General features: G+C 45.3%; 1 protein-coding gene across 13 annotated transcripts in view; it reads left to right on the top strand.

Moving 5' to 3' along the window:
* The window catches only part of LOC115326096 (Down syndrome cell adhesion molecule homolog), an 81,135-nt gene that overhangs the window by 39,957 nt on the left and 21,631 nt on the right, over positions 1-19,547 (top strand). The window contains exons 1-2 of one of the 13 annotated variants that reach the window (XM_042286899.1): positions 13,596-13,843; positions 17,225-17,371. The exons of 11 other annotated variants lie outside the window; for them this stretch is intronic. In XM_042286899.1, coding sequence (XP_042142833.1) covers positions 13,603-13,843; positions 17,225-17,371 — 388 coding nt within the window. In that variant the 5' untranslated portion in view covers positions 13,596-13,602. Of the gene's footprint in view, positions 1-985; positions 1,288-13,595; positions 13,844-17,224; positions 17,372-19,547 lie in introns of those variants that run through there. One more of the 13 variants, XM_040210684.3, reaches the window with a different exon arrangement.

The following is a 19,547-nucleotide window of genomic DNA, read 5'->3' as shown; positions in this document are numbered from 1 at the left end:
AAGGCGCCGTGTAACCGGGCTTTCGGTTGCACGTCAAAAGATCCCCAGGTGGTCCAAATTAATCCTCAGTCCTCCGCTGGGGCGTGCCAGATGCCCGTCGTTGGTTTGGCACGTAACACCCCCAAATTTGACTTTTTTTTTTAGACATTTTGTTTGATGTAGATATTTTCACTTGCTTGTTTTATTTTATTTACGAATTATACCGCGCGATATTTCATTAAAAAATGCTAACGTAACGTTCACGTAACGACCTGTTCCCATCTTAGAAACGTAACTGGAACGCGTTCGTTTTACATCATTGAAAAGTTTGGAACAAGAACTCCTTGCAAGATTGAAAAGGAACGAGTAGCGAGCTTTCGTTCCTGTTTTAGAGGAACGTGTACAACACGGTTTTTTTTTACCTACCAATCAAAACTCTTTCCAATAATTGATGGAGAAGCCGTTTCTAGACAGATAAGGTCATCGTTTTCTAAATGGATAAACTTCGTTAATAGTGGACATGAAGGCGTGGTTCACTAAGGGTATATTCGTTCAAAGATTAACCCACCGTTGAATCTGCCGAAAACCCGCGTGACGGTATGTAGTTTGTCATTATTCCACCACACGGCGTTAGTTGTCCGTATGCCCGCGAAAAATATCCGCCTTTGCGGCAATCACACTCCGGGAACCCACCGCGCTGCTTGACCCGCGTGCTTTGATCGACGCTTGCGCGCCGTCTTCGCATGAAGTCTTCCGCATTCAGTTTTGTTACTCACAGTTCCGTGATTTTTTATCGCTCGCTTGGATCTGACTTCCTCTCGGCGCGTCTTGCCGAATACGGTGAAGATGTTTCCATCGACTGGACATTCGCTGGTCTCAGTCGTCTTTTCGTTGACGTGGTCCTCCGTGTCGCCTCAAGGTAGGCCTAACTTGGAGAGTCCATTCCAAGTCTAATTTCGGTTGCACGCAAGTCGGCTGATGACAGACCGACGTTCTGTTCAGCGATCGCTATGGTACCGAGGCCGTACAGCATGGGCTTCCCGCCTAACCTGAGTCTCGGAGATGAAGCCATCGCGAGTTGCTTTCTGAAGAAGGCGAGTCCACGCTGGCAGAACTCTCCGGTTATGTCCTGGACGAGGGGAGACCGGGAACTGACCACGGGAGGCCGGGTGTCGCTGGTGAAGGCGTCTGGAACCAGCCTGACGCTGAGCATCCGCAACATCCAAGCCGAGGACGTGGGAAACTACACTTGCACCGTTCGGAATGGGGACGACTCGGAAAGCATCACTGTACCCCTTGTAGTTTCTGGTAAGACGTGCGATCGCTATACAACCCATATTTCTTGGGATTGACAAACCGTGATAACACGCGCGCCCGTCCGTTGCGGCTCGGTTGCCAGATTTAGAAGGAAAACCTGAGAATTCAGGTTTCCCCGCTATGTTTAGAGGTGAAGTTCGCTTTCCGCCATTTCTCGGGCTACCGAACCTTGAGATTGTGTGGGTCCGTCCGTCGCGGCTCGATAGCCAAATTTAGCGGGAAAACATTGCTGTATAATAATACAACTCTAAGGTTTTCAAGATATATTTAGCGGGGAAATGTTTTCCGGTAAATTTGGCGGTGATATTGAATCAAAGGGGCATGAAGAATCCCAAATGCTGTTTCATTACATCATCTTTGGCAGCAGCCTGAGACAAGCAGTAGTTTTGTTCTTTCGCTGTTCTAAACGCGGACTGAGCAACTGGTGTTCGTATACTGTTGTTGCACGGGTATTTACAAAGTTAATATATTTCTTGAGCTTACGAATCGGCCTTCGGGACCCGTGGCGCTGCGAGTCATTGACCGATGCAAACCGTGTTCCTCGTCGCCTGATTTCCAGGCGGGTTATAAAAATAGTCTTCCAGAGGCGGTGCTAAGTCCTTGAGAACTATTAGATGGATGGCATCTGTACTAAATCTAGTCAGTGTATACCAACTCGATGTTTAAAAGTGGAACAGAAGTTTTTCACATCACAGGCAACGGAAAACGGCTATTTTGTCAGCAACCGCGTCTACAGACGTGTACCCTGAAACCGTGCGCCGTAATTCAGACGGCAGAAAACAAATATGTTCCGTGTGCCTGTGTTGCCCCCTTTTTCCCTCAGAGTGCACAAGACGAAGTCTTAAACTTCCCGCTCATTCCTTAAAACTGAACTGAGAAAAATAGGTTCAAGTGGGACAACTACTTCAATTTGGAGCTGATAGCTGCGGTGGAGTATACACGCCAGTGCAGACCACTGAACGGGTATACATTTGTCACATTTGGTTCCCTAAGAGTCATTTCGTATACCTACCCGCGAATACGTTTGCGCGTTTGGTAGTTGTCTTTGAGTCATCCAGGCGGCGCTAGTTGTCCACGTATCACCGGAACATCCCGGTGCTCGTGTGCCCGTTCGGATTGTGCCTCAAACTGCCGTCCATTCGCGTGACGCTGGTCGTACCCCTCGTTCTGTACTGTCGGCAGGTTCGCTGTAATCGAAGTTCTCAAATTCTGAAATATGATCTCAGGCAACCGGCCTCTTTCGCTGCTTTTGTTTTCCACGCTGGGTGCATTCTACCAGAGCCAGACTTCAGTCGCCGTCCCGTCAGGTACGCCGGTGTGCAACTAGCGCTGGATTCTTTTGATATCCAAAGGTAGTCGCTATTTTTCTTAATTACAATACTTCATTGCCTAACCGACTTTTCATCTGAGCCAGTGTTTTTAATGACAATCCTTCTGCTAATAACCCAGTCCCCTGAAGGAAAGAGCTTTACTGTCATCAGAGCAAGGTGAGCACAGCTATTGGTTTATGCAACTCCGCACCCGCAATCCGCCATTTTTGTTCTTTCAGGGTTGCCAGGGTTCTGTTAAACATTTTTCCTTCTTTACAAAACGAGCGGTTCCGAAACCCCCAAGTGTTTCGCATGTTTCCTAATAAAATAATAATAATAATAATACGATTGCCAGTTTTTAAACTAGAAAAAGGAATATTACTTGTAGAATTCACGCGCACAAGCCGAATTCGTCCCATTCCGACTAAAACTACTATGTGGATATCGAAAGGAGGACGTTAGTCGTATTGGTCATCGAATACATATCACATGCTTTTTCACCTGGCTAAATCTACTAATGGCTACCTGCAGGTATAATGAATCCTTTCACAACTCCGTTCAGGCTCTCCTGGTATGCAGCCGTTCCGCTTCCCAGCAGAACTCTCCTCTGGAGATACCGCGGCGGTGAACTGCATCGTCCGTAAGGGCACGACGGTCCCATTCGAACTGACGTGGAAAAAAGATGGCCGCCCCGTCGAAAACACGCACAGGGTTGTCATCTCTCGACAGTCGCACTTCATGTCCACCCTCACCGTGCGTGACGTCACTCCGGAAGACAACGGCAATTACACCTGTCACGTCCGCAACTCCGTCGGAAGTGACGAGTACACCGCGCCGCTGGCCGTCGAAGGTAATCTCGCAGTTTTTGCTGTTTCTCACTGCGTCTCACATCAAAGACCGAACGCAGCTGACGCCACGACCGATGGAGGCGATCAAGCACGGCCAGAAGGGCATCGTCAGGACGCTGCAGTATAGTCATCACTACTTGGGAGGGGCGGGGTTTGAACAGATGGTACTTCACTGGACGTCATATCTGAGTACGTGGCTCATTGCGCGCACCTCCAGAACGATCTCTCATTCACCGTCTGCTTAGAACAACGATCTTTATGGTACGGAGTGATGAGATTGCAATTCGTCCGAGTCGGTTTTTATTATATATATATTTTTTTTTTTGGGGGTGGGGGGCTCTTGGAGCAGCAAAAAATAACTTTTGGAGCATGAGCGCACAATTCATTTCCATGCAAATATCGCGTTAAGATTGGTGTGTCCACCTGCCCAACTACGTGTGTCTAGCTTGCCGTCTCGCGTACGTGCAACCTTTGGTTGTCATCGATTCCCTCAAACAGAAGTAAAAACAAAAACTAGCTGTGTCATGTAGAAGCACCCGGAACGGTAAAAAGCAAATGAAGAACAACACGAACTGCGGTGAATGGTCGTTTTAGGTACGAAATCTCAGTGAAATAATGCTAGAATACAATAATTATGAGTGCCTAAATTTGTTTCTTCCAAGCTATAGAGGTAATTCAGAAAATGAAAGCTCTCGTCATTTGATTATGAAACGTCAATTACATTTTATAACTAGAACTGCATAACAAATATTGGCTTGTGAACGATTAATACGCCTTAAAAACAATCCTGCCGAACTCGTTAAGGTTCTGACCAATCTTGCATCCACTACTTCTGCTAATTTAGTTATAATTTACTTACACCTATACGAAAGGGACGTCTAACCAAACAAAAAGGTGACAAAACGTAAACCTGAAGAAGAGTCCATATCTTTTTTTGCAATAGACCCTTTCCGAAATTCAGTGCCATCTGGTGGTTCGTAAAGCAGTTAACGTTTTGCCATATCAATGGCGGAAATGAACTTCTATTGGCACCGTCTTTTTTGCAAGTCAGCGGCACGCGAGGAATTGTTCAGTGTGAGTTCTTCCTCGATCACTTTCAATTCGATGTTGACCAAGAACCCGCATTCAGAACAAAGCTCCAACCCACTCAGATGCCTCAAGAAAATTCTATACGCCAAAGTGCTTTAAAGCCGATTGTGTGCTGCCCACAAATTGACTGAATCAGAGTTATTAGAAATAAACGCTTACGTAGCTCTTGTGTTCCAGTCCTACGTCGCGTCGTACTGACCCCCGAATGTACAGGCCTCGCATCATCCGCTTAGGAGCATCTTCAACGTCTTCCTTTATCAGTCACTAGAAGGCCGCCATTGGTATGGCAGAGATGCCGTTCCACAGATGATGATAGTGATCAAAGTGGCCAGACTGAATTTCGGAAAGGGTCTATACCGAAGTATCTTTGCCAAATCTAGAATTGAAAAAAAAAAAAAAAAAAAATACCGTCAGGTAATCGGACACAAGCCGAAGTTTCATTCAAAAATTTCGATGTCTTGCTCTGGCAGAACGCTTTTCCCTTAGCACTGAGGTGCGCTGCGGCGAAGTTAGACACGCAAAATCGCAACGCCTACTGCGTGGTTGTCGCTTTACTGCAGTACACCTGCGTGCGGTGAGAAGCGCATTCAACGAAACTAACTAACCCGCCACAACAGAACGCGAACATGATTGCGGAACTTCCCATTACTGTCAGCGTTTGATGCCAAATCAGATCGAATGGTACGTCATTTGAAGCGATAATCTAAAGTTCTGAAAGCTCGCGCAATCCTATCGTAGCAATCCGGTCAAGTTGCGAAGCCTAAGATAATATGTTTTCAGTATTATTAAGTTGAAATTAAGTCTTGGCGAAATGTGGGCGCGGTCTCCTCAGATATTGGTAAAATGTAGCAGGGTAAGCATCTGGCGCAGCAATGACGTCACTACATTGTCGAAAAGTCAATCATATTTTTGGGTCTTTACGCGACAAACCAACGAAGGACATCTGGCACTCTCTGGCGAAGTACTGAGGATTACTCTCGTCGTTTTGGGGATCCTATTTAGAACAACCGAATTCTTAAACGTCCCCTTTTCCGCAATAAGCCCCTGTTAGATTTCGGCACCTCGGCCTGCCAGAAAGGTCGCATTCTTCCGATAACTAAAAAAAAGTGTTCATACATTACTCACCGCCAAGGTCTTGGTTGTCGATAACCCGCTCCAACTCCATTTGGTCATATATATGAGAACATTTTTCCACGACGACCGATATTGCTATGCGTTCATGAGGCATTTACACACCGTCAAAGAAGTGTCGTCGTCTTTCTGTCTTCGCGGTCGTTAGCGATCTACGTCTTGCAAGATCGACCCATTGTTTGGAAAACTTCCGGCAGCAATCCATCCTCAAGTATGACTGCCAAACCCGTCGCGTGAAAGACGAACGCTGCCGCCTAACTTGAAGAAAGACCCACTAAATGAACCGCGTTTTTCGAGCTGACATCGTAGTTTACGTTGCCGCCACCATGGGCCGCTAGTCGTCTGCCAAAACCGAAACTACACGGCGCATTCTGGACTTCGTTGCGATCGCGTTCACATCCCAGCCACCGCCGATCTGGAGTCATACATTTCAAGCAAGAGCTCCTTGCGCCTGCTGTTTTCCGAGTCAACATCAGTTTTCAAGAGCAGGAGAAATCGAGACCGATGAAGACTCGGCTTAAAATGAAGAAAATACTGATGCCGACAATCTTCCTACTCGTGCATCCTTTGATCGTCCTTGCGTCTCCGTCTTCTGGTAAGCCTAAAACGGCTCTTTATCGCCGTGTTCCCTTCCATTACTGAACGCGCAGGTTGAATCTACGTTTGCACCACGAAGCTTATGTTCCCTGCAGCCTAGGCGAACTTCTGAAAAGGTGCAATTCAGATGAAAAGAACATGCCACGGGTTTTATATAAGCGTTGGCAACATGACAAATCACGTAGCGCTCCATGTCTAAGGTATACCAATTAACGTAACTAAAAAAAAAAAAAAAAAGAAGAAATAAAGTGACGTCACGTAAATTCGCTAAATGAAGTGAAAGTAACATGTAAAAATGAGAATACGGAACAATAAAGATCGCAACGGATTTAAACACATTTGAGTGGGTGTAAAGAAGTTTAGGTAACATGCAATAATCTCGGAAGTCCACAACACAGCGTGTGCAATGAACGCGACTTGGCCTCCTCAGGGATCCCAGTCCTGCAGCCTTTCAAGTTTCCAACGGACCTGTCCATTGGCGAGGATGCACTCTTCACTTGTGTTGTGAAAAGGGGCAAGCCCCCCTACGCCTTCCGGTGGCTGAAGAACGGTCAAGAGTTGCTCGGGCACGACCGGATTCTTCTGAACGTAGTGTCCCAACGGCTGGCCACCATGGCAATCCCTCGTATCGTGGCCGAAGACAACGCCAACTACTCCTGCGTAGTGTCTAACGACGCCGGGACAGACGTCATCATGGCCTCGCTCGTTATTACAGGTGAAATACGTTTTTTTTTTTGTAGTGTCGTTCCATCAGCCTGTTCAACGTTCAGTCTGGTGGACTTGGAGGTCGTTGTCGAATATGCACCTTAATCTACAAAACAGGAATATCCGCTGTGCGCTATTTCACGAACACGTAATTTGAATACAATGTTCGATCAGTCCGCATTTTCCTTTCTAAAACACGTTTTAAAAGACAATCTTCCCGAAAACAGCTGTGAACTATCAAGGAAATAGTAAATATCACATTGATAGCGAATACACCGAATCATGTATATTAAAGAGTACTGGTATTCTTTATTCTTTTTTGAAGCGACGCGATTAATTTATCAAAATATCTAATTATTTTACTGGTAATTCGTACTTTTTGAATAAAGTATAACTTTTTAACGCAGCATAGTATACGTACGTCCTATTCGACATGACGAGTTATATAGTCGCATGGAGAAAACTCATCATTGCCATAAAATGCACACAATAGTGGCCCAGAAAACGTTTTGAAGATACTTTTCCACAGCTTCCACATTAAAAAAAAAGTATTAATAAATTATCTGTCTAATAAACATACGAGAACTATTGTAAATTATATAAGAACTATATAAAGCGTGCGCAAGTTCATATCTGATCTTACATGTTCTCATATATTTATTGAACATATTCGTATACTCTTGCTCAGGTTGCTGTAGAGATTCTGGTGAATCGCTACAGTCCAACTCAAACTCCCGCCAACCTGACAAATACGCGAAATAGCTAATGCGCCATCGTACTCGTAAGGTACACATCAATTCCACCGTGTGGCGCCAGTTGTCTACCCCCCGCCAAGGTCTACGCAGTGGTACCAACGTGTGTTACGCGAGGAAGCCTTGCGATCAGGGGCGTCCATTATACAACGTCGATCCCCCGCAGAGCTCGCTGTTGAGTTCCTCACGGCTGGCCCACATCGTTCCTCGGCGGTCTCCGACGGAGAGTTTTGACGGAAGTCCTGCTCGGCGTCTCGGTGTAAGAAGCACGATGCATCGCTGCAACGGCGATTTCGTCCGCCTTGCGCTCTTTTTACTGGCGACGGCGCTGCACACCGCTGCGGTCTTCTCGGCTCCAGGTATGACAGCGAAACATCGATTGATCCGAAGGACCACTGCGTGTTGTTTAATACCCCATTGAAAAAAAAGTGTCGAGCAAACAGATTATAAAAAAAAAAAACTAATATAAACCTAATCTACGTAAGTTCTTTTATGCTTATTAAACAAATCATATATTTTTTTTTTATTTTTTCAATAGGGAAGTTGCTGGTCAGGTCACTGTCCAGGTTCAGACATAAGTTTCAATTCGAGTTACAGTTCGGCTGTATACTTTAATTACTTTGGTTTTTGGCTAGGACTAGACATATTACAAGGTTAATTTTAACTAGGTTCATTTATATATTTAGAAATACTGCCGTTTCCTATTTAGCACATTGGTGGGGCATATACGGTTAATTTTAACTAGGTTCATTTATTTATTTAGAAATACCGCCATTTTTTAATTTAAAGCATTGGTGGGGGGTTATAAATTTGTTACGAAGCATGCACTCAGCCGATGGCGCAGGATGAGAATGAATAAACAGCGAGGTTACGTAAGTCATGCAGCGTATTAGATGAGTATACATATGCATCGCGCACATGATATCCGATAGTAAGCAACGGATTTTACAAAGGACGATGCGGATGCGCAGTGACAATCTCTAAGATTATATTTGTAATAGACACAACCTTGGGCCTTTTTTTTTTTTTTCATGCGTGTGAGGTTAGGGAGAGTTTATTTATTTATTTATTTATTTAAAATACCCTCAAGGCCATTGGCATTACAGAGGGGAGTGGGGGTTAGTGGCAGTAGTACACTTCGCAGCTCAATCTGAGCAGTATAGATTATTCATGGCAGTCCTAAATAAATGGTCAGGAACAATTGTTGCGATAGATGCGGGAAGGTGGTTCCAATCCACTGAAGTTTTTGGAATGAATGACTCTTGGAATGCATTAGTGTTGCATTTTAGAATGTCTACTTTATACATATGATCAATGCGAGGTGAAATATAAGAAGGTTGATTCAGCAGTCGGTTGTGAAGTAATGAGTTAGTATGGTATATCTTATGAAAAAGACATAAGCGAGCTATTTTACGACGTAAATTGAGGTTAGGCAACAATAGACTAGTTTTCATTGAGCTCACGCTTGCGGTGCGATGAAAGTTATTAAGAATAAAACGAGCAGAGCGGTTCTGAACTAATTCCAGGGCGTTAGTTAGTTTGGAATGACCGGGGTCCCAGATAGAAGAAGCATATTGTAATTTAGAGCGTACAAGCGTTTTGTACAGAGTTAGTTTCAAAGATGAAGGGGCAAGTGAAAAGTTTCGTTTTAGATAACCCAGCATTCGATTAGCGTTATTAATAACATACTCAACATGCATTTGCCAGGAAATATCTGAGGTTATATACACGCCTAGGTATTTATAAGAAGAGACAGAATGTAAGGGGACATCTTCGAGAAAATAAGAAGAAGGAAAATTACATTTACGCGATACTGTCATGGCCTTGCGTTTAGTCGTGTTAAGTTCCATCCCCCATAATTCACACCACTTTGAAACATGGTTGATGTCAGTTTGTAAATTCAGAACATCCGAGGCGTTAGTAACTTCTCTGTAAATAACACAATCATCAGCGAATAAACTAATTGAAGAAGAAATCGAATTCGGCAAATCGTTAATATAGATAAGGAACAATAGCGGACCTAATACAGAACCTTGCGGTACTCCAGAATGGTCGGAGGCGAGCGGGGACGTTTCATCGTTAGCGGTTACAAACTGGGAACGATTAGTGAGAAAACAAGTTATCCAGGACAGAACATTTGCGTCAATGTTAAGACTGTTAAGTTTTAATAGCAGCAGCTTGTGTGAAACTTTATCGAATGCTTTGGAAAAGTCCAAAAAAATGCAGTCTACCTGGGACCCTCGGTCAAGCGCTAGGTGCAAATCATGGGTGAATGACAAAAGTTGCGTTTCGCAAGAGAAGGATTTACGAAAACCATGCTGAGCGGTGCTAAAGAAAAGGTTAGATTCTAAAAATTGAACTAGTTGTGAGTAGATGATATGTTCTAGTATCTTGCATGGAATGCTAGTAAGCGAAATTGGTCGATAGTTATTCGGGCAATGTTTATCACCTCCTTTGTGGATTGGCACCACCCTCCCTATCTTCCAATCAGCAGGCAACTCTCCAAGTGAAAGCGACTGGGAAAAAATTTGAGATAATATCAAAGAGCAATAGATTTTTGTGTTCTTGAGGAACTTTGAGTTAATGCTGTCGGTGCCAGCAGAGGAAGAAAGTTTTAAGTTATCGATTATTTTAACAATACCAAATGGGTCGACAAGAACGGGTCCCATAGGCAAAAAATCACTCGCGTCAAATCTACAAATAGGCGTGTTAATAACAGACTGAAAGGACTTAATAAAAACATCATTCAAAACGCGAGCACATTCATCGCTATTAATTACGTCTCCATTCGCGTCCTTGAGTGAAATTACGAATTTTTCTTTTTTACTAACAACATTCCAAAACTGCTTTGGGTTAGTGGCTAACATAGACGGTAGCTTAACGTTAAAATACTCGTTTTTTGCATCTTCAATAGCACTTTTGTAAACTGCATTGGCGTTGTGGTAAGATTCCCAACGGTTACAGGTACTGGAAGATTTCGCGGCACGAAACAATCTCTTTTTCTTGTTCGATAGCCTCCTCAGTGATGGGTTATACCATGGTGATTGATGGTGAGACGTTACAGATCGCAGTGGAATGTACTTGTCGGTGAGAACAGCGACTTGACCCTTAAACATATTCCAGTTCTGCTCAACAGAACGCTCGGAGCAGTTAACAAAATAGTGATCAACAAACTGACTCAGGGCATCGTTTATAGCGTCGAAATTAGCTTTTCGGTAGTCACGAATAAGTTTTATCTGCTTTCTACTATTACACTTTGGTATGCTTAGAGAGATGAGTAACGAGCAGTGATCACTTAGTCCTGGTAGGTGAGATATTAGGGATACAAGGTCAGGTGTGGAGGTCAGAACAAGGTCAAGAATATTTGCTGACGTGGCTGCAATTCTTGTGGGTTCTGTAACTAGCTGCGACAAGTTAAAATCGGAACACATGTTCAAGAAATCGAAACACTTCGACGAAAATGGGTTAGGAAACGGGCTCTCATGTGACCAACAGATGTTTGGGTAATTAAAATCACCTAGAAGAAATATTGGACTGTTTGGAAACCTTGTTACAACTATATTGATAGCATCATGAAGTTCGTTTACAAAACTAGTTGAGGCCCGTTCACACACTCGCTACTGTTTAGGACCGTGTGCCTCAAAACCTCTTCAGATCTCTTACGATGAGAGAGGAGCGCTTGAGACCGGAGAACCCACGGCGCCTTCAATCGGGTAGCCGTGGAACACTCAATTCCTGCATTATTAATAATTTAATTTTTCTGTGGATCATTCTTTTTTTTTTTTTCTTGCTTAGAGAGCGTTTTACATTGTTAAACGACTATTTCGCATAGGTAGGACGTACATCTGAGCTCGCCATCACCGCAAAACCTTCGCTCTTGAGAATTGCAGTTCCAGGGTCACCTCATAGATGACGACAGCTTGCCAGTGTGCTTTCTCGTTCTAAGAGATTTTAAGAGGCCTTAAGCTAAACGGTCCTAAAAAAACGGAAGTTTGCGAACTCACCTTTAGAGTAAGTGTTCTTCGACTTGTATTCTTCAATTAAAGGGGCTTGTTTCAGTATACTTGCTGTCTCCCGCTTGAAACCTGCCCTAATCATTTGAGCCCTATATCCCCGAATATATCTGAGCCCGAAGTTTCGAACGCTAAGGTAAACAAACATCAGTCAGACTGAAGGCTGGTTCACAAAGCGCCGTTTTCTCAGGTTTTCTTACGTTACGCAGAAGTCACCGAAACGTTTGTGTCACGAATGTCGCGTGGCAGGTTTTCTCCTTGACCTGATAGCCAAGCATAATATGAGTCACAGACGTCCCGGTGACTGGTACATGAGATCTCGTAACGTCACGTAACTTAAAAAACAAACGGGGATGTGTGAACCAGCCTTTAAAAGCCCCTCGCTTAATTTACACGCGCGGCGTTTCTTACATGTGCCGCCACACCTATTGTTGTGGGAACGCGCAAGACTCGAGTGCTTCGCCGCCATCGGCTATCAATGGCCGCTCACTTCAGTGTATCGCCTCCGCCATTTGGTTCCAAGGGAAGCACGAGGCGTGTGCCTCGTGCAGTGGCGCATTTGACGCTATTAGCGACGTGCACGACCAAAAGCGTCGTTGTGGTCGGCTTTTTTGGCTGTCCACGATTGGCCAAGCCACGAGCATAAGAGCATTGTCAGAGACTGTCAACTTCGACGGCGTTAGTTTCAGAATGTGATGGCTCCTAGCTTCCACTGTGCTTTCTCGACACGCCATTGAACTGTCGTCGCAACTGATAAGTCACCGGGGTCACCACTCGCGACGTCACGGCGGGGCAAATCTTTGCCGTGACGTCACGGACGGAAACCACAAGGCGGCACCACCAAAACATCTCGGCGCGAATACTTGCAAAGACAGACGCATCGAAAGGTTTTAGCCAGACCACGTCGCTGGGTGTTCGTTCATTATGTAGCGATCTGAGCTGTTGGCGGGCGACATTTTGTTCCAACTTTCCGACAGTGCATAGGTTCTCGGAACAATTCGCGAGACACCAACGTAGCCCGAAGCCGGCAACAGAGACCCGAAAAGGAACCTCCTATAATAACGAACAGTTTTTAAGAAACGCAGGCATTACGTTCACGCTTCCGTCGTGACTGGTTGCTTGGCGTTCTGATCGGCGAATGCCGCACTCTCATTGGCTGGGGAGCGATAATGAGATGTGCTGGCCACGCCCCGCCTTTCTTAAGCTGGCAATGGTTACAGAGGAACGCCGACGCCTAGCTAAAACCCTCCTAAACTATAGTGCAAATAAAACATGAATGTGTTTAATAAACATGTGAAAACATATAAAATTAGCCTAAAGAGAGAGAGAGAGGGAGAGAGAGAATAATTTTTTATTTAGAAACACGAAGAGGTCCACCTGCATTTTGAGCAGACTTGCTACTTCGCGAAAAAAGGAAAGGCGGGAGTATACGTTGGAGACTATATAGAAAACAAAACGGGGAGGAAAGCTAAAAGAAGAGAGAGTACAAAGAGAAAGACAAGTACGCACTATTACACCAAAATTTAAGAGTATTTTGAATAAACGAGTATTAGTCAGATAATTATTCGGTGCTTTCGTGGCTTTATGTCCATTCTCAGAAGTTGTCCAAGGCCCAAAAAAGCGGTGCAGTTCAATTTCTTCGTTTGTCCATAGACCCAGTTGTATCTTCATCGTTTTCCTTTGAGAGCCGTATGTAGTGCAGTTGCATAACACGTGACCTTATATAACTTCTTTAAGTTCCGATATGCACATTGAACAAATTATGTATGCCATTTTTTTTCCTATTTTCAATGGGGCAGGGAGCTTTTTTGTCTGAATCTAAATTTGGAATATACCTCTCAGCACGAAGTACTCAACCGCAATGGTCCTTCGAGACGATTCTTCTACGACACTAGTCGTGGCCAGATCACGTGACGGCTTCGGGCACGGCGTCTCGCGAAATCTCGCAGGAGTCCCGAAGATCCACGAGTTTCGCTTCCCGAGCGACCTGTCGGTGGGCGAGACGGTCGTCGTGAACTGCGTGGTGCGCCAGGGAAGCGCGGGCCCCTTCCAGATCAGCTGGCGCAAAGACGGCGGCCCCATCGACCCCGCCGAAGGGGTCAGCGTCTCGCACCAGTCCGACGCCATCTCGACGCTCACCGTCAGAGACGTTTCGCCGACGCACAACGGAAATTACAGCTGCCACGTGCGCAACGCGGCCGGAAGCGATGAATATGCAGCGTTCCTCGCCGTCAGAGGTATGCACCACGCACGCAAGCCGCCAGCCTCACCTGCACGTTATTAGAGGGAAACGTGTGGCCTTGTTTCACAAGAGGACTTCTGGCAACTGTCTTGTTGATGCGTTTTGGGGTGTGCATCCGTGCTCTAAATAAGAGACGTCGTTAATCTGCCGAGGTTCTTCAAGTTCGATTGAAGTTTCAAGGCGAAGTTTGATAAAAGTTCGACTGGAGTTCGACTCTTACGTGCATGCGCGGAAATTAAGAACGAGCTGACGCGACCTGCTGGAGGGGGGTAAAAGACTATTCCTAATAAACTAATTTCAGGAAGTAATCATTTTATAATATCCTAAATAAACTGTAGTACTTTTTCTTTCTTCCAAATTTTCATTTCTTTTTTTTTTTTTTTAAATTGTGCTGAATTTTGTTAGAAGGTCGAAGGTTTGGCGAACCTATCGAAGATTGAGGTTGGACAAAAGTTAGCGACAACCTGAGATGTCGGTACGTTTGGAGCTTGCATCCGTGGCATGTCGAAATGACAAGCACTCGTAGCCGCTGGCCTGTTGCCTCCTGTAAACGGTGGAACGGTTTGTATGCACCAGCTCGTGTTTATTTTGACTTTACATGAGGTAGTGCATGCGCAGATGCATTCGCTCTACGAGAAACGGATTCCCCCGCGTGCGCGATCCCGTACGATTGTTTGTAAGCAGTGGATTTACCAGAAACTCATTATTTTGCGACGTCCATCTTGAATCAATAATCTGGCACGTGTTCATGTCTTCAATCAGTTTGCTTTTAGTGTGGTGTGCATGTCTAGCTCTACGGTTCCCTAAGGTTATGCGATTATACAGGTCCTTTCTGCGAAGGTCGGTATCGTTCGGCTCCCATGTAAACGGTTCTCAGTGAAAGCCCATGACTGTTTTCACTCACGCCACCGCGTAACGCGCATGGAACATGCTGTACATGCCACTGGAAAACATGCCTTTCAAGCGCCCATTGGTATAATACTATTCCGCCACTAGGGAAATAGAGATTCGTCAAGGCTGCACAGTGTAAGTCACTCTTTCTCTTCAGTGTGTGTTCGTGCATGTGTTCGTTCTTTGAAGTTCAAACGTTGATGGATTTTAATACAGTGCTCGTAACTGGATAATGCAATCTAAATCTGCAACCGTATCCCGTGGAAACTGCATTTCGGTTTACGCGGGCTTCTTCGTTTCAGGCGGACTAGTGCATCTGCGATCCGCTGTGTGGCGCTAGTTGTCCACTTTTCTCGGAAGTTACTCGTCCGCAGGGGGTTGAAAAAAACAGCATCATTCGGCGTGTTCTTCTGCCCGTTCATACTGCAGAAGTACGCAGCAAATTTTTTTAGAGTCCGCCAGAAGAAACACAGGGACCCTTCATTTCGCGTTTTCTACTTTCGATTCGTGGTTGAGTCCTCGCGTTCCAAGAAGCGGCAAGTTGCGATGGATGTGACCCTCAAGTTATCCTGCGCCTGCCTACTTCTCATCGCGGTTGCTTCTAGTAGACCAGGAGGTAAGCCTTCTTTCAAAAATCTCTAACACATGCCCTCGATATCCTGTCTTACTCGCAAAAAAAGTATATTTTGTGGTGGCTTTTACAGCGGTATCTTCAGACACTCAACGCCCCTGTCACGTTTAGCTCAGAAAAAAAAAAAAAAAAAAAAAAAAACGTCATTCCTGTTTAAGGCGGCAAGTTCATGACATGACGAAGTGTTTAAACGCATCTTTAAATATGCACCGCGCGACACTGTTAGCTCGAACAAGCGACTACCAATTTTCGCCTTTTTTTTTTCTTCTTAGAATTAAAAGGCAGGCAGAAAAACCACTAGTGCGATGAGAAGCGCTTTTTTGGAGCACTAACGCAAACGCTAAAGTTTTATACCTATCAATGCCCCTTCGAAGCGAATTTCGAAAACCTCGTGTTCGAGCCAGCAGTGTTCGCGCAGCGTACGTGTCTGGAAGTTACGATCCTACAGTTATTTGCTAACGTAGCCAAAGCCGGCAGGACGAACCTGAAACAGAACGTATATTGATGGACCTCAAAGTATTAGCCGACGTTTCGTCGAGAGATATCTGTGGAGGAACCGCATGTTTCTGTCCAAACGTTAGCCGCAGCTACAAGGGCTCAAGGAGGTTTCCTTCCAAAACGTTTATTTATGCACTTTATTACCCCGAAAGAATGCCCCTTTTTGGTTGGTTGAGCGTGTTAGTCTGTATCGTCTGCTACGTCTTTTTCGTTTTCTTGTGTAGCTTATGTAATTCACCTGCGTCTGCTTCCCCTGTCCCACTGCAGCCGGCGATCCAATGGAGCTAACCAGCGCCAAAAATGCAGCGTCACGACGCCCGTCCCCTTTTATTCGTTTGCTATCGCCGACTGAACCAATTATGGATAGAAAAATGGTACGGCAGATTGCTGGGCCGTTGCATCGCATACGTGAAACGTTCTAGCGTCACATGACGTCAATTTCCCCGCTGAATTTAGCGGGGAAGCTGAATTGGTGCGTAGGTGATCACGTGACGTTAATTTTCCCGATAAATTTAGCGGGGAAATTGACCTCACGTCACCTGATGTCACGTGACGTACGCATCAATTCAACTTCCCCGCTAAATTTAGTGGAGAAACTGAATCGGTGCGTGTAGGTCCGTGACGTCCCGTGATGCAACACTCCGCGCGTTGCATTATATAGGACGTAACAGGCCACGAGTTCACGAACAAAATTCGAAGAAGCTAACCAAAAATACATTTTACGTCAAAAAAATAAAAAAAAAGCGCAGGTTCATACCGCATTTATTGTGCATGATTGGTTTAGTCCGTCATTCGCTGGACGTTGTGTGGACCGTGACTGGCTTACCGCGCGCCATGCGTGGAAGAGAGGCCGGGCATTGCTTTCTAGGGTGCCAATCATCTTTCTTCCCAAAGATATATAAATACTCTCTGTTTTCGTTGATTTATTTTTGGTGTTAAAGTAATTCTCTAATTATTTTTTTCTATACGGCATTAACCGATACGTATACTAAAATAAACGCGGAACCTTTAAATTGTCTGACGTTCGTTCGTTGTAAGCAGATAACACTTTTTCTTTTTTCGAACCATTCGTTTCAGAGTTACCCAAGGTACAAGCCTTCAGCTTCTCGCCGGATCTATCTCTGGGCGACACGACGATGGTCATGTGCGCCGTCAAACGCGGCAGCGAGGCTCCGCATGCCCTCAGCTGGCTGAAGAACGGCCGCGAAATCGGCAACGGAGAAGACCGCGTCAGCGTCGCCAGACAATCGGACAGCCTGTCCACGCTGACGCTCAGAGACGTCGACGCCGAAGACGTTGGGAACTACACGTGCGTCGCCTCCAACACTAGAGGCGCGGACAGATTCACCGCCAGCCTGACGATGACAGGTACACGCCGTCGCGTAGACCGGAAGCGTATTTACCGTTTTGGTTTTGGCCAACAATGGACGTCTTCAGCCACAATATAGAGATGACGATGCGGAGGAGGATGCGGCTGTTCCCTTTGGATCGGGCGGGCTTGAACAGCGTTCATGCTCAAGTCTGGGGACGGTTACCTCCACCAGTCTTCTAACTTTCTTTTTGTGACCTCTTCAGGAAGCGTGCTTGGTCTTCTGGGGACGGTATTCGTCCCCAGAGGCATAACATAAGGCCAAGGGGACGTTACGCGGCGCCCTCTCGTCTAATATATTTGCAACCTCGAGACAACAATGGGCGCGTTGGTGACCATTATGGTCTGGAAACGACTACTTGGGGGCTCCCTCCGTTACTACATAGTACACCATTAAAGCCTCTAAAGCATTGGGGTGCTTCAGAGGCTGCTTCCTACGTGTTTCAAAAGATCTGCCTTTAGTCTCACCTTAGATGAGACTGGAGTGTCCGGTCGTTGTCATGTTCTTCGTTAGGCGTTAAAAACGAATTGTCATGTTTTAATAAATAATGAAGAAGGCAGACAGTGAATGGGGCGAGGAGTGGTCTTGCTGACGTCAAAGGAACCGTTCGGCTAATTCATAGCAGCGGCGTTCTTCGAAGGGAATAAGGCGACTTATTCCCAGTATTTTTTACTGTCCGTGTTTTCGACAAATCGTTTTATGATATCCAATTGTTTTCAGAGCTCGCATTATGCTCACACATTATTGGTACCCTGCACAACAGAATGGCAGAGTGTGTGCTTGGCATGGATCGATGTGCGGTTGTCCGTGCCCTTCCCAATACGGCCAAGGATGTAGTGACTCTCATACGTAGTTACTCTATCTTCCCCTACCTGGCGCTAGTTGTCTATCCGCCGCGTTCGCAACTCCGTTTCGTTTTCGGTCGCGATTTGTATATATATTTTTCTCGTTCCAAACGACGACTTGTGAGGCCGAGTCGGTAGAGCTGAACGGCTTCTGCAAGTCGCCCAGTCGACCGTGTACGACTTACCGTGTGGCAAAGCAGACAGTTCTGAGCGGAGACGATTTTATTCGCCTGCGTGATGATCGGCGCGTTACTAGTTTCCGCGTTGTTCGCAGCATGCTGGGGTTCGGCGAGTTCTGCCCAAGAGCCCGGTAAGCCTACCCGATTTCACCATCTTTATCATTTTCTATTTGCTATTTTTGAGAAGAGAAGTAGAAACGTATTTCCTCGCTTTTGGGATTAATTAATTGCAGACATTGACTATTGTAAAAACTGGTTGAAAACGTTTGTGACTTCAAAATGGCGTTACTTAAATTTGTCGTTGTCTTAATACCCGAAATCCCTACACCAAGACCCAGAATCGCAAAGCATTTACAAGCAGCACAATAAAACAGGGTTCACACCAAAATATCTGTTCGTGTGCTTTCCATCAAGCCGGTGTGAACTTTCTAACAGCACTCTTTTTTTTTTATTTTTGGGGCAAGCTGATAAAGGTGACGTTCTGTGACGGCTGTATTTGTATTCCGGGATACTTTTTTTCCTGTTTCACAGAAAGTATATCAAGGGTATCCCGTTGCATAAAAGACAAATGTATATATCATTATCGGTATTTTGACCTTAAGTTGTATGTATCGCACTACTTGTATTCCAGAATACCTTTTGCTCTGCCTAGCGCCGTGTAGCAAACAATGAAAGTAATTCGAAACGTTTATCTTCTGTCATTCTGATCCTTTCTCTTCCACATGTGATTCTTCTCGTTCTCAGCGCAGTCTCATGTGGTTTCAGAAAATGGCAAATTCACATCGCCTCGCCTGCACCATAACTGTTTTATCCATAACGAGGTCATTAACATTACGAAACGAATGTTTCTGCGACTTGTTTAAATTAAGAATAACACTACAGTCGTTCTGTCGTTTAAAGATAAAAATCTCGTGGCCTTCATTTTTTGTTTGTTCATTTTATTTTTTCCAGCGTTGCCAGTGCTGCAAGAATTCTCCTTCTCGAAGAATTCGGTTTTGGGAGGAACTTCAGTCGTGTCTTGCATCGCGGTCGCTGGAACCAGGCCTTTTTCGTTCACCTGGTTTCACGACGGCAACGTTATTTCGAGTCGAGACCGCGAGCGCGTGACGGTGACGACTGTCGTCGAAAACGTCGCCCTGCTCACGATCAA

Source organism: Ixodes scapularis, unplaced genomic scaffold (assembly GCF_016920785.2).
Source record: "Ixodes scapularis isolate PalLabHiFi unplaced genomic scaffold, ASM1692078v2 PGA_scaffold8__174_contigs__length_109621045, whole genome shotgun sequence".
Taxonomy (NCBI): domain Eukaryota; kingdom Metazoa; phylum Arthropoda; class Arachnida; order Ixodida; family Ixodidae; genus Ixodes; species Ixodes scapularis.
The sequence above is the reverse complement of the archived record's forward strand: the minus strand, read 5'-3'. Positions and strand labels throughout refer to the sequence as shown.